This window comes from Polypterus senegalus, chromosome 3 (assembly GCF_016835505.1).
Source record: "Polypterus senegalus isolate Bchr_013 chromosome 3, ASM1683550v1, whole genome shotgun sequence".
NCBI lineage: Eukaryota > Metazoa > Chordata > Cladistia > Polypteriformes > Polypteridae > Polypterus > Polypterus senegalus.
The window spans coordinates 78382130-78396373 of NC_053156.1; the positions used below are offsets into that span (position 1 = coordinate 78382130).

A 14244-nucleotide genomic window follows, 5' to 3' on the forward strand; every position below is an offset into this window, starting at 1 on the left:
GGTTGGGTTCAACCTGTCACTTCCCACTCATATTTCTAAACATTAAAATGAACATTGTGACGTAATTCTATTTAAAACTCAGGCTAACAAGTGGACCAAAGTTAACAGCCTTATTTAAAAATACAACATATATTGAATGGTAAAAGTAACATATATAAGGCATAACCTGTCATTGGTCACAGTTAGGTCTCTTACTTCTTGACCTGTAGCTGCATTAGTAGGATTTTACAATACATCCATTGAAGGCTTGGCTTTACTCTGACTGTTCCCCAACATTGAAAGATATTTGGGAAAATATTATCGTGTCACAGAAATCTTCTTTGTTAGTTTGATTTCTTGGTTTTAAAAACGTTGGTTAGGTCATCTCATAGGCTACACTATTAAGGTGTGGTGTATTTCAGGGAGGTGAATTGTTTGCCAGATTAGTCAGGGTAAACAGACGTCTAAAACTGTTCTTTTTAAAAAACAAAGACTAAACTAAGGAGGTATTGAGTGATTTGGAAACTGTAGAGGGAAATGTAGTTCTTAGATTAAATTGGCTGAATTTAAACAAATCAACAGGACCAGATAATATTTATTCTCAAGCACTTAAGGAGATTAGTGGGTACATATGCAAACCCTTGACACATGTTTTAGGAAGTCAGGTGCACTGGGAAAACTACACAAAACTAGAAAATGACAAATATTATCCCATTCCATGTAAATAATTGGGAGGAATTATTAAGGAAAAGATTGAGCAACACATGGCAAGAACAGCAGTTCTAGGGAACAGACAGCATGGGATTAGAGGGGGGAGGTTGTGTTTTACTATGTTGGGAATGGTGCATATTATATTTATCTTGAGTTTCAAAAAGCATTTGGTAAGGTATAATATGAGGTTAGGCATGAAACTAAAAGAAGTGTAAGTTAAGTATATAGTGTGCAGAAAGATACAGAATTAGCTAAAACACAGGAAGCAGAGGATTGTGGTACAAGGAACCTTGTCAGAAGTGAGTGAAGTTACGAGTGGTGTCCCAGGGGTTACTGCTAGAGCCACCATTATTTTTAGTATATATAAATGATTTGGATAGGAATATAAATAACAAGATGGCTAAGTTTGAAGATCACACTAAACTGGGTAGATTGGCAGATATTCCAGAACACAATGAATCATTACAGAGGGACATGCATACAAACAAGCTTGTGCAGATTTGTGGCAGATGAAATGTAATGTAAGGTAATGTAACATATTACATTCAGGAAGTTAAAATGTTGAAACTTAAAAATATTCCTATGAAAAGGATTTAAGAGTCGTAATAGACTTGTTACTACCAACTTCTAGACAGTTTTCAGAAACCATTAGGAAGGTTAGCAGAATGTTAGGTTATACAGTACACCCCCAAAATTCGCGGGGGTTACATTACTAGAGCACCCACGAATTGTGAAAATCCACAACTTTTGGATGTGGTTAAAAAATGCCTTTTAAATGCCTATTTTTATAGTTTAAACCCTAAATACTGTATGCCCCCAAAGCACTTTAATTCCGTTACAAACTCAGCTAATATATTAATACATTACCTAAAAAATTACCTTAATACATTACCTAAAAACAGAATGTAAAGGTAAACCCGTATACTGTACAGTACTGTACTGCTATGTCTCCCGCGGTGCTAGAATATAAAATACCAATGTTACTGCACTACGTACTATAATTCATGCAAGTGCATTTTCTTTGGTATGTGTTGTCATTTTCGTTGTTAAGTCGAGTAAATACATACTAATTTCATTTAATTAAAATACAGTAAAATGTACGGGTACTCACCAATGATGAATGATATTGATGATGATGATGAAGTAGCTGTGCAGTATGATGCAGAGTCGTATCTTTGGAAGGGTCTTCTTCTGGTAGGGTCTCGTGCTGGCTTTTCTTTATAGGTTTCAGGAACATTGTGATGGGAAATTGCTACATTGTCTCCTGTAGGGAACTGCTGGTACAATTTCCGTGCTTTCTCAAGGATGATGTTACCATCCAAGGGGATGTTCTTCTTCCTGCGGTTGGTGATCCACAATGCTAAGGCAGATTCCATCCTGACGATAATTTTATTCTTTACGTTCGTTACCTTTTTGGCACTATCACAGAAACTTACAGATATGGTACTCCAGATTGCTGCTTCTTCTTTATGTAGCGTACACTACTTTTATTAATGCCATAGTGGCTCGCTACTGCAGCATAACTTTTTAGTTCCCCGGGCAAATCCAGTAGTTCAACCTTCTCCTGGAGTGTTTTAAACTTCTTCTGGTGCTTAGGCTCAGTGCCAGAAGCCTTAGAAGGTGCAGGGCGTTTCGGCAACATCCTGTGCATTTAAGAATAACAAAATGAATACAATAACAAAATGGAAGACATAAGAACACTCAGCTGGAGACGCGTCACAGGGCAGCAGTCAGTCAACAGCAAGGAGAAATGAATAACGCATTCGGATTGGCTACTTTCACCATCCCAAACCGAGTTTCCCTCAGTGGTGGCTTCCTGTTCTCTCTACAGCACAGTATTGCCACTAAAAAAGCCATAAAAAATTGTGGAGGATATTTGCGATTTTTCGCTAACAATTAATCGTTAGGTTCTAAGGAAAAATCTGCAAACAGCTGAGTCCGTGAACCCTGAACCGTGACTTTGCGGGGGTCTACTGTATAGTACAATGTGTAGAGTACAAGTCAAAAAAGGTTTTGTTTAAGTTGATGTCTCATCTGGGGCCTCATGCATAACGCCATGCGTAGAATTCACACTATAACATGACGTAAGCACAAAAGCCGAAATGTGCTTCTGCACAAAAAAATCTAGATGCAGAAATCTGTGCGTACTCCAAATTCCACGTTCTTCAGCTCCATAAATCCTAGTCAGCGTGAAAAGTAACGCTCATGCACGCGTGTGCTGTCCCGCCCCAACTCCTACCAGAATTACGCCTCTTTGAATATGCAAATGAATATAAATCGCCCTTAAGCTCAGCCTTCTGTGAAAAGACAATGGGAAAAGCATGTGGGAACATATAAGAATTTCAGCGAATACCAAGTGGAGGCAAAGGAAAAGTATACTATTTATTGATTTAAACAGTGGTATAATCAACAAAAGGAAGTTGATCGAGTGACATAGCGTGTTGAAGAAACTGGAAAGCTCAAGTTCACAAAGTTGCACAGTGCCAAAATAAAAAAGAAGTCACATAACAAAGTCGCCATGAAAAGGCGAGTTGTAGCCCACCGTCTGATCTTATTAGGGTACAGATAAAAAAAATAGGCACACAGTGGGAAAATAGCATGAAATGTCAACTTTAATCTCAAAATTTCCACTTTAATCACGTAGTTTATTTTCTCATTAAAGTAGAACATCATAAACTTCATAAAATCATTTAATTTACTAGTTTTTCAAATCCCATCGTAACTAAAGTAGCATGATAAATGCTTTGTTTTGTATTTGATCTTCAATGTGCTCTATGTGTGTGAATCACTACATGCTTCCGTTCTTTCTCTTTCTCCGACAGGACACAGAATCCATTACATTCGTGATATTACAGCTCTCTGAATAATTAAAATACTGAAATGTATATGTGGTATAATTTTCATGATGATTGGAATGACAGCATGTTAATAAACATGGGAACACGATGGCTCAGTGATTGTTCATGTCTCACACAAGATGCTGCTGCACCATGCGCGACCTTCGATGAAATTATTTATTGTAGCAGTACTGTCTCTTTCAAACGTACTAACCTCCAATTCCTGTCCTTACTTTTCTTTCCCCAAATACCCAATCACCACACAATCAGCTCTGTAATAGACGTTAAGCGATCTGTAAGCTTATAATGACAATTCTTCAAAACTTTTAAGGAACATTGAAATATCTTCATAGTACGTGTTTAATTATTCTATTCATCTATCCTTCCAGTGTCGCACCAGCCTCAACAAATATACAGCGCAAGGCAGGAACCATACGTGAACTTGCTAGCTCTGCTGCACCGTGTCCTCACATGTTTAATTATTAACAATACAGATTATTTAAATGAAGTTAAAGCTTTATCTGTATAATATAATCAACATATTTTGCTGCATTTCATCTTACAAAGGATACCATCATCATATGTAAATACGCTTTATAAAGTGGCGCACGTTGTGCAATATTATAACTGTAGTGCAAGTTTATAGTGGGATAATTGTATTTATAAGTATAAACAGTTCTACAAGGAGCAATTGATTGAGTGTGTTTATAGTTCTTGGGATGAAACTGTTTCTGAACCGCAAGGTCCATACAGGAAAGGCTTTGAAACGTTTTGCTGTGGCTGAGGCAGCGTGTGCTTGAAGCTGTATACTGATAATTCTCTTTCTGATCGGCTGCTGCTGTGATTCCCCACTCAGATAGAGTGATATAAATACTTTGAGTGGTGCAGTGAGAGTGATATGGAAAAGATGATCCGCTGTGGCAACCCTTAACACTAGAATTACCAGAGCCTACAAAAAACTTGTAATTCCGTCCCACCTTAAATCACTTCTTAAATCCCTTCACACCTCTCCGCCAGCGTCCTTTGTCCTCTAAATGTGCTGATAAAGAGAAGCTAGGAGCAGCCGGCTATTCCGTCCCCCACCAATTTAGAACGTGCACGAACTTCTCCCAGCTCATGCCTTGATTGAGTATCTGGGAGTGAAGTGGAGTTTTAGAGTGGAAATAATAGATCGTTATTTGGAACACACGCATTTCATGTCTGTTCCGTTTCTACAGTAATCTGTGTCAACACATTGTTAAAACAGAAACGTTTTTACAGTATATTTTAGTAGTAGATGACAAAATGTAGGCATAAACTATATAATGTATGAAGCCTGAAGTCCAAATATCAAAGAAAAGGTACAAATATAACACAATTGCGCTTTTATTCAAAAATATAACTGCAGAAACAAAAAGCCAGCTTAACATGCGACATTGACAGCCATTTTTGTAATTGTCTCCGTGGTTCAATAGAATCAGTTCCGTTTGGGAATCAAAACTCACGAGTTCGATCCTGCACCACTCCGTTTTGAGAAGTAAACTGCTCTTAGTCTAACTATTTTAGAATAAAACATACATTTGATTTCGGTCTGTAACAGCCGGTGCAATTTATGATGGTTAGCTTTTTTTTTTTTTTTAATTCACTTTTCATTCCCTCAGTCGCGTTCAGATCCATACAACCCCATCTGACACGGCTGTTTCCACATAAAGAGGCGCTATAGCTCTGCAGTATACCACGATGCATACTAAAGCCGCCCCCCCAGGTTGCTGACACACAAACGCTGGCGAAGCTGCCTTCTTCGTATCTCACCGTCACTTGATTTTCTTTTATTCAGTTTTATTGAGTGTTCCTGCCAGTCCCCCATGTTGCTGTATGCTGTTTCTTTTGTACTCCAGGACAAGCAGAGGAAAGAATGGTAAAGAGCAGTAACTTTGGCGCTATATGCAATAATCAGACACTCCCCATCTTTCCGTTGTTTTTATACTTTTACACCAACTTATGTTCCTGTGTTTGAGCATGCTCAAAAATACACGTAATGCCACGAAAAGTGCACACAGACACTTCATTTCGCAAACAAAACAAGTGCACTTTTATTCAAGACTACCTGTATAACCAAAGAAAAAAAAAAGAAAGTTACAGTAGGCGATTGATACGACAGCTTGCATGGTGCAATACTAAGAAGTGCTGATTTCCATTTCGTGATATATAAAATCATCACATTCAAATATTAACACTTCCCAGACACCCAAGGACCGTCCTTCCTACATTTACGACACGTGTACTGTTGAAGTGCACACACCTCTCTGTGCTATGGTTCCTATTACACTGAATGAGCACCTGACACTACTTTCTTCCCTGGGGAAGGACCCACATCGGAGAATTTCCAGTTCCTGCATAAATTTACACCCGATATGACACTGTTCGCTTTCAAATAATATTGCATTAGTTACTTTTCGTGGTATTACACGTGTATTTTTGAGCATGCTCAAACACAGGAACATATATTGGTGTAAAAGTATAACAAAACAACGGGCAGATGGGAAGTGTCTGATTATTACATATAGCGCCGGTTACTGCTCTTTACCATTCTTTCCTCTGCATGTCCTGGAGTACAAAAGAAACAGCATACAGCAACATGCGGGACTGGCAGGAACACTCAATAAAACTGAATAAAAAGAAAATCAAGTGACAGTGAGATACGAAGAAGGCAGCTTCGCCAGCGCTTGTGTGTCAGCAACCTGGGGTTTTAGTATGCATCGTGGTACACCGCAGAGCTATAGCGCCTCTTTATGTGGAAACAGCCGTGTCAGATGGGGTTGTATGGATCTGAACGCGACTGAGGGAATGAAAAGTGAATTAAAAAAAAAGCTAACCTTTACAAGGATCATAAATTGCACCGCTGTTACAGACCGAAATCAAATGAATGCTTTTATTCTAAAATAGTAAGACTAAGAGCAGTTTACTTCTCAAAACTGAGTGGTGCAGGATCGAACTCGCGACCTTTTGATTCCCAAACGGGAACTGATTCTATTGAACCACGGAGGAAATTACAATAAACAGCTGTCAATGTCGCATGTTAAGGCAGCTTTTTGTTTCTGCAGTTGTATTTTTGAATCAAGGCACAATTGTGTTATATTTGTACCTTTTTCTTTGATATTTGGACTTCAGGCTTCATACATTATATAGTTATGCCTACATTTTGTCATCTACTACTAGAATATAAATAACATTTCTGTTTTAACAATGTGTTGACACAGATTACTGTAGAAACGGAACAGACATTAAATGCGTGTGTTCCAAATAACGATCTATTATTTCCACTCTAAAACTCCACTTCACTCCCAGATACTCAATCAAGGCATGAGCTGGGAGAAGTTCGTGCACATTCTAAATTGGTGGGGGATGGAATAGCTGGCTGCTCCTAGCTTCTCTTTATCAGCACATTTAGAGGACAAAGGACGCTGGCGGAGAGGTGTGAAGGGATTTAAGAAGTGATTTAAGGTGGGACGGAATTACGAGTTTTTTGTAGGCTCTGGTAATTCTAGTGTTAAAGGGAGCAGCTGAAAGAAGAAAAAGAAGAAGAAGAAGATGGTGCAGTGAGAGTAATAATGCTAAAGCAGTTATGGTATTTGGAATGCTATATTGTTACAAGTTAATTACAATCAGATGCATTACAATTACAATCAGATGCATTACACTAATAAACAATATGCGGTTTGTTTCAGTGTATTTATAAAGCCGTGTCAGGAAAATAAAGAGTAATCACACAGGAACAGTAGCACTGCTTTGACTCTGGGTGCCGCCAGTCTGCAAAACCGAGTGGAGGACTTGTGTACGACAGGGTATGAGGTACTGTGGAAAGTGTGTGGCTTTACACCAAGTGTAGGTTTTATACATCACGGTTTGAACGTGGAAACATTCTTACGCAACATTTCTGTGCATACACACTGTTTATGTATGAGGCCCCTGGAGTGCTGTGCACAGTTTTGGTCTCTGGGCTACAAAAATGACATAATAGCACTAGAAAATGCCTAGAGAAGAGTGACCAGGCTGATTTTAAGACTGTAGAGGATGAGTTATGAGGAAATTTTAAAAGAATTCAACCTTTCAGTTTAATCAAAAGGAGATTAAGAAACAATTCCCAGTTGGCAAAGTTACCTACCAGACTCAGTCAGGTAATGCCAAAAAATTTCACAGGAATTGGAGCTTTAGAATTTGAGATATGCTAACTAGACATAGCTGGACTCATCTCTGCAGTCAGAATTAATCCTCAATCAAGAGAGCTGTCTCTTCTAATAAGGATGTAGTCCCACAGTAAGAACTTGCAGCAAAGGATAAGCAGTGTCTTAAGTGTAATTTATAGTGATAAGGCATATTTGTGCCTAAGTGCTTGAAAGGCTACTGCCTATTGACCCTGTAATCCTAATGGGAGACTTCAAGGCTTAGCTGAGGAATAACTGTGACACCTGAGTGGCAAGGCTCATTTTATCTGAGACCATGTAGTAGATTGTATACAAAAACCCAGATGTTCGAATTCAAGGTTGCTCACCAAAATACCTAGTACCAGAGTGTTTTGGACCAAATCAGTAACCATCTTTAACCATCTTTGTATTTATATTATTTCATCTGCAGAAGTACATTCTGGACACTCTTTCAAAGAGAGGTCTGGAGTTTCTGGTGATCTCCATGTGGTAGTAATTTAGATTACACAAATGGAGAGTCTGTTGGACAGCCTTGAAAAACAGACCCAAACACGTAGTAACATAAGATAACTTTAATTAACACCTCCTTCAGAACAGTTTCCCCTACATCTGCTGATAGGTTAATGGACCCTGTTTAAAACATTAGTGGCGGAGACAACTGTAAGGCTCAGCAGCCAAAAGATGGTTGGTAGCTATTATGGCAGAAACTCTAGGAAAATTTCGGCAGACACTGTTGTTAAAACAAGCAAATTAAAGTAATCATTCTCCATCTGTATATTTTCTGTAAAAGATATAGGTGGGCCAAGAAGGCAACAGCTGCAGCAGTGGCTGCAGTGAAGACCCTCATGTGAGAAGAATTTGACAAGGCCATGAAGAATGACTTTCTGATAGCCTCAACAAGGTTCTCTCAACCATTTACTGATTCAGGAAGGGTAGACAGGATGTCAGATAGGCTGTTCTTAGCAAGGATGGAAAAATGTTGACCTTGATTAGGAATGTCATGGAGAGATGAAATGAGCACTTTGAGAAGCTCATAATAAAACTCAGTGAAAATGCCCTCCTTGGAGGATGTTGTGCACTGATTGGAGTTCAGACCTCTTTCATGACTAAGGTCACTGTGGTGTTTAAACTTCTTGAGATATATAAGCCCAGATGGGTGGGGAAAAATGCAGAAAACAACGGATATTATGAGAGTGTTAATGTTAACACACCAAATCAACGCCAGTTGAAAAGCAGAGGCAATGTCTTGCCACTTGCTAACTGAGGTATTGGCAATATTTTAAAAAAATGAAGAGAAGGGTGTTTTCAAGTTACTGAGGGAATACAGTTTTCAAACTCCATGAGAACACCTAGGGTACTGAAATGGAGACTTAAATAGCTGAAACTGAGATCTAAGGGGAAACAATCTGTCATAGCTCTGTAATTTGGAAAAACACTTTAGCCTTGCACTTTGGCCCTCTGTTGTAGTTTGTGGATGGCACTGTGTGCCTCTTGGCCTATATAGAGTTGTTCTTGAATGTTTGGCATTAAATAAAGTATGTTTTAACTTAAGAATATTGGTAATTTCTATTTACGTCTTTGATTTCTTTTTTAAATAGTTTAGTTTTTGGGGGGTTTTTCCATGAGCACTGTGTTTATATTAATTTGATTTATTGCTACAGATGCTGCTCAATGCATGGTGTCATAAAATTACTTTTAAAAATGACTTCACTTTTGCAGAAGTGTCCGAGCTGTAAGACCACTTATAGTGACAACTCACTGGAGACTTAGTACACAAGCAATAAAAAATATATAAAAAGTCTTTGAATTTCCTGCTACATTTTATTTTAATTCTTGGTTAATATTTTGGTTTGGCAAAAAGTCATACGGCAGACTCTTGCATGTTTCTGATGATAAAAAAGAATACCCTTAAGAAAATATTTTAATCAACTACTCTGTAAATAAACTTCTGTTTCTTTAGAATTCTTTTTCAGTCTAATCTAAACATAACATTTACTGATCAAACTACATCTCCATTCTCACATATAGTCAAGGTTTCTGGCAGTAACCAAAAAATAAGTTAAGTAGTACAATTAACGTCAAGTATATCTGAGGTGGGGTGAATATACATGATGGTTGTTGTCAATTTGTATCTTATAAAAAACAGTATTCAAAAAACATATAAATAATTATTCTTTGTATCTACATTTCAGACGTCAAAAACAGCAGCATGTCAATAACCTAGCCAAAGAGACAGACAAATACATGAAGCAGTTTGGAACATTGCCGTCTTCAGCTGATCAGGTATGCCATTGAAGCATGTTTTTATTCTATAGATTTATTAATTTGTTTTTGCAGTCAGGTATGTCAGCATTAAGGAACTGATTCCCAAGTTTTAGAAAGTTTGCAAATGTCATGTTTGTTTGAGTAATTAGATATTTATTAAGAACCTGAATATTAAAACCAATACTGTATATGTTTTGACAAAGGACAACTGTTTGAAAATAGCTATGTTCTATTATCACCCTGTTATGCAAGATATCAATGACCAGATGTTATGCACTCTATATGAACACAGAGTAAAAAATGATCAGCAAGGACATATTAGAAATATATATGATGAACAATTGTTACTTTAATTAGGACATTTTAGGTGCTTGTTGAAGTGGAATATATTTTGAGAATTTCATTCCTTTTCCAAAATGTTAATTGAAAGATTCCTTTCCTGTCATTCATGGAGATTATCAAAGGAAAAATGTCTTGAAATTTGTTGGTACACTCTGGAGATGCCATATGCATCTTCATTCAGACTATCCAGTACCATGTCATTAGCTCATATATGTAAGAGATGAAGAAAGTTGAGTAAACTACATTTAACAGTTTTTAATTTTAAATTGAATTTTGAAGATTAGAATTAATGAAAAATAGTTTAAAGGACTCAAATATATTATTAATATAGATATTTCCAAATGCCATGATACTTAGGGCATTCTTTAGATTGAATACTCTATTAGTTAAGGAAGTCTGAAATAAATGATTATCATGTATGGAGCAGCAAGTAACCACTGGATTGCTGGCAAGTTGACAGTAATTAGTGTTGACCGGAGCACAGAGCAAAGCATACAGATAGAATTTTGAACAAGGCTAACCATTGTTTAGACATTGTTTTTTGGACTTTCCCCACTTTCTAGTGTTTAGGACACAGATATCTGCAGCTGAGTAACAGAATGAAAAGAGTACCATGCTGCCTTCAACCTTTTTGATGTGTGGCCTAGGTATGAAATCCAGGTGAATGAGGTTAAATTTTAATATAACTTCTTAATTTAGATTAAGTTAGATTCTTATAGGAATGTTCCGGAAAAAGTATAACAACTTTAGGATGATACTCATTGTGACAATATTGATTCTCCTAGCTAACAAATGTTTAACTTTTCCGTCATATCATTAAAACAGAAAAAAGTTTCTGTTTTAGCTACGTGTTCAACGTTCCTTGCGTCGCATTTCCTGTCATCCTACATTTACATAGATAGTTGTAGACATGGAACGCACATGAAATGCATGTGTTCCATATAACAATATATTATTTACCCTATACAACTCCAGGCACCTAACACCGAAATAAACAGACTTGAGCTGGGAGAATTTTTTGTCCAATTTGAGCTGCAGCGTTGGGGGGATGGGACATCAGGCTGCTTGTGCTGATTGACACATTTGCAAAACAAAAGATGCTAATGGAGAAGTGCAAAGGAATTTAAGGTGGCCTGACATTACAAGTTTTTTCATAGGCTTCAAGGATTCTAGTGTTAAGAGATCCTTTTGTTTTCTTGTAGTAGTGGTTCCAAGCTATTCTAATATCATTAGCAAAACCGGATTTACCTTGACGTGGCATTACAAACAATTCACTGGAAAAAAATTTGTTTTGAATCTAAAGATATAATGAAAATCTTCTAGAACATTTAATGCTAAAGGCAAAGATGAGTATTGTTCTGAGATATAAAGAACCATGTGATCATCATAAAGAAGAGTCTTCTGTTCAAACATGTCCCTTATGATCTCATTTATCCCTGTCTGATTATGGAAAAGGAGAGTAAAGTGTTCAATACCAATCATAAAAATGAAATTGGTGGTAATGTATATCTTTCTTGTTTCACACTCTAACCTGAAATCATCAGCATTTATATTATTTATATAAAGGCTTCTGGACTAGTATAGAACAGTTTAATCCATATGGATCTTCTGAGGCCCATTACTATTACAACTATGTTTAAACTCACTATACGATATTATAAAATAAGTCAAAGCTATGTGTCAGTCAATGTAGCTTTCTACAAAGCTACAAATGGTGGAACTGTACAAAAGTTAATTGTGCAATGGAGAAAGAGGTATTCTTCTGCTTTAGGTTTTTGTGGTATTAGGTTACTTCAGATATGTTGTTTGCTTTGTTCCAATTAAATTTGGTCTGATCAGTAAAAGATAAAATGTATACCATTTTCTAAGATTTTCATGTTCATTATCTGGTTTTATTTTTTGCTTTTTTTATTGGCATGATCTTGTAGGTCTCTACTAGTATTAAACAAATATTTTCAGACCTGCTAAGAATACAGTTCTGTCTAATTGTTACACAAAAATCAACTCCATATCATCTCTTTAACTGTACAATAATTACTAAAACCTAAACTAAAACTATTATATATAATTAGTGGTGACTCTAAGGCTAAGCATCTGGTATCTGAAAGGTTGCTGGTTCAATCCCATTACTGCCAGATGGTATTGCTCCAGGGGAACTTTATAATGGCTATACCAGATACCAAAGTTTATGCAAAAACACAATTTTCCCCTGGGAATTAATACAGTGTACCAAATACAAAAATAGTAAATAAAAATGAAAAGTATTTGTGAAATAAAAACTAAACTAAAATGAATTCTGAACACTGACTAAAATTAAACTGAATTTCCTAGAGAGATGAAAAATTATATGAAAATAAAATTATATATGAACTATAATAACTGTAGTTAGAACCTGACTTGGCAGTGCTCCATGGAAACACTGAAATACCCCTGGATGTCTTTCTAGACCTTGGCTTAAATGGGCATTCAAAAACTGGTTTAGGAAGCTTAAGTAGGGTGCTTGGCATAGGCCAGAGTTCACCTGACAAAGAGGGGGAGGAATACTTCTAAGGGATTTTAAAGAGAAAGGAATGGAAGGATAGAAGGAGTATACTGGTGTTTAGACTTGAGACCACACAAGGCCAGTTAAGGTCATTCTGTGTTTAGATAGGCCCACTAGGACATTAGTCTTTGTTAATTTATAGTTATACTTTTATGCTACTTCTTTCGACTATGTTCTTACTCATTTTGGTTACTATTGTTGATAATAAAGCAAACTTTTTTTCTTTTACAGCACCTTGGCCTTCTTTTGGACAATGTGCATTGTTCTAAATTGTTTTTCCTTAGTTTATCATAAAATATCAGTTGGGACTATGTCAGTTATATTAATGAATAATTCTGAAGTAGTAAGTAAATTATTGCCAGACTCTTTTCGGGGCAAAGCAGGTTAGAAAATTGACTGACAGTTAATGGTAACATGAAAATATTCCAACCATTATTTGAGATTTACTAACTTTGCTGCATGACCATCTTCTCTCTTCTTTTTTCAATTTAATGGTTGCTCCATAGTTGCTAGACTGTTCTTTAAGAAAGTAAACCAACAACCTTGCTTTAACAAATAAAGTAATACAGTTCAACAACAATACAAGAACATGGATTAATGTATGTATGTGCATTCACAAAAGTCAGCAAATAAGACAACAGTAAACATAACTGGTCTGGCTGAATATCTTTTTCTCCTATAAAGTAGACACAGCCATCGTTCTCCATTAAATTCCTGTAAAATGAACTAAATGTCTTAGAAAATATTGTTTTGATTTACAGTAGAACTTAATTTTTGCCGCAAGATTTCTGGTGTTTTAGCCAATGACTTGAATGAATCATTGTTTTTTTTAAAAAAGTACTAGGCACTCCAGAGCCCCATGTCTGTGAGTAGGTGTCAATACACAGTGTCAGGCAAGTCTGTCAGTTTCACTTCAAAATAAAAAGACAGATTTTAAATCCACAAATAAAGCTCTCTCAAGTTTGAGAATAAATCACTTAAATAGATTAGAGATTTACCTGATACAAACAGGTAATTACTTTGAGGGTAAATTAAACATTTTAATAGTATTAAAGGGTTTCCTGGATAGATGGATCAGTCAGTAGCACACAAATATTTATGTAATAAGTGTGGTCATTTTCAAATTTACAGACTACAAAAAAGTTTAAATCCTTTGATTTGAAATGTTTTTGTTTTTTCTCCTTTTTCTCTAGCGGCAACGAAAGATATTGAAGGAACGACTAGTTGAAGAATTTTCTAGTGCATTGAATAACTTCCAAATGGTTCAAAGACAAGCTGCACAGAAGGAAAAGGAATTTGTTGCAAGAGTGCGTGCCAGCTCCAGGGCCTCTGTAAGCGCAGAAGTGTATCTGATCATACTCAAGTGTGTATTTTATAGTAATAA

The 14244-nt window shown here is 36.5% G+C and overlaps 1 protein-coding gene across 1 annotated transcript in view; it reads left to right on the top strand.

Moving 5' to 3' along the window:
* LOC120525311 (syntaxin-7-like) overlaps positions 1-14244 on the top strand; it is a 184432-nt gene that overhangs the window by 150016 nt on the left and 20172 nt on the right. The window contains exons 4-5 of the mRNA XM_039747497.1: positions 9904-9994; positions 14054-14191. Of these exons, the coding sequence (XP_039603431.1) occupies positions 9904-9994; positions 14054-14191 (229 nt within the window). The remainder of the gene's footprint in view (positions 1-9903; positions 9995-14053; positions 14192-14244) is intronic.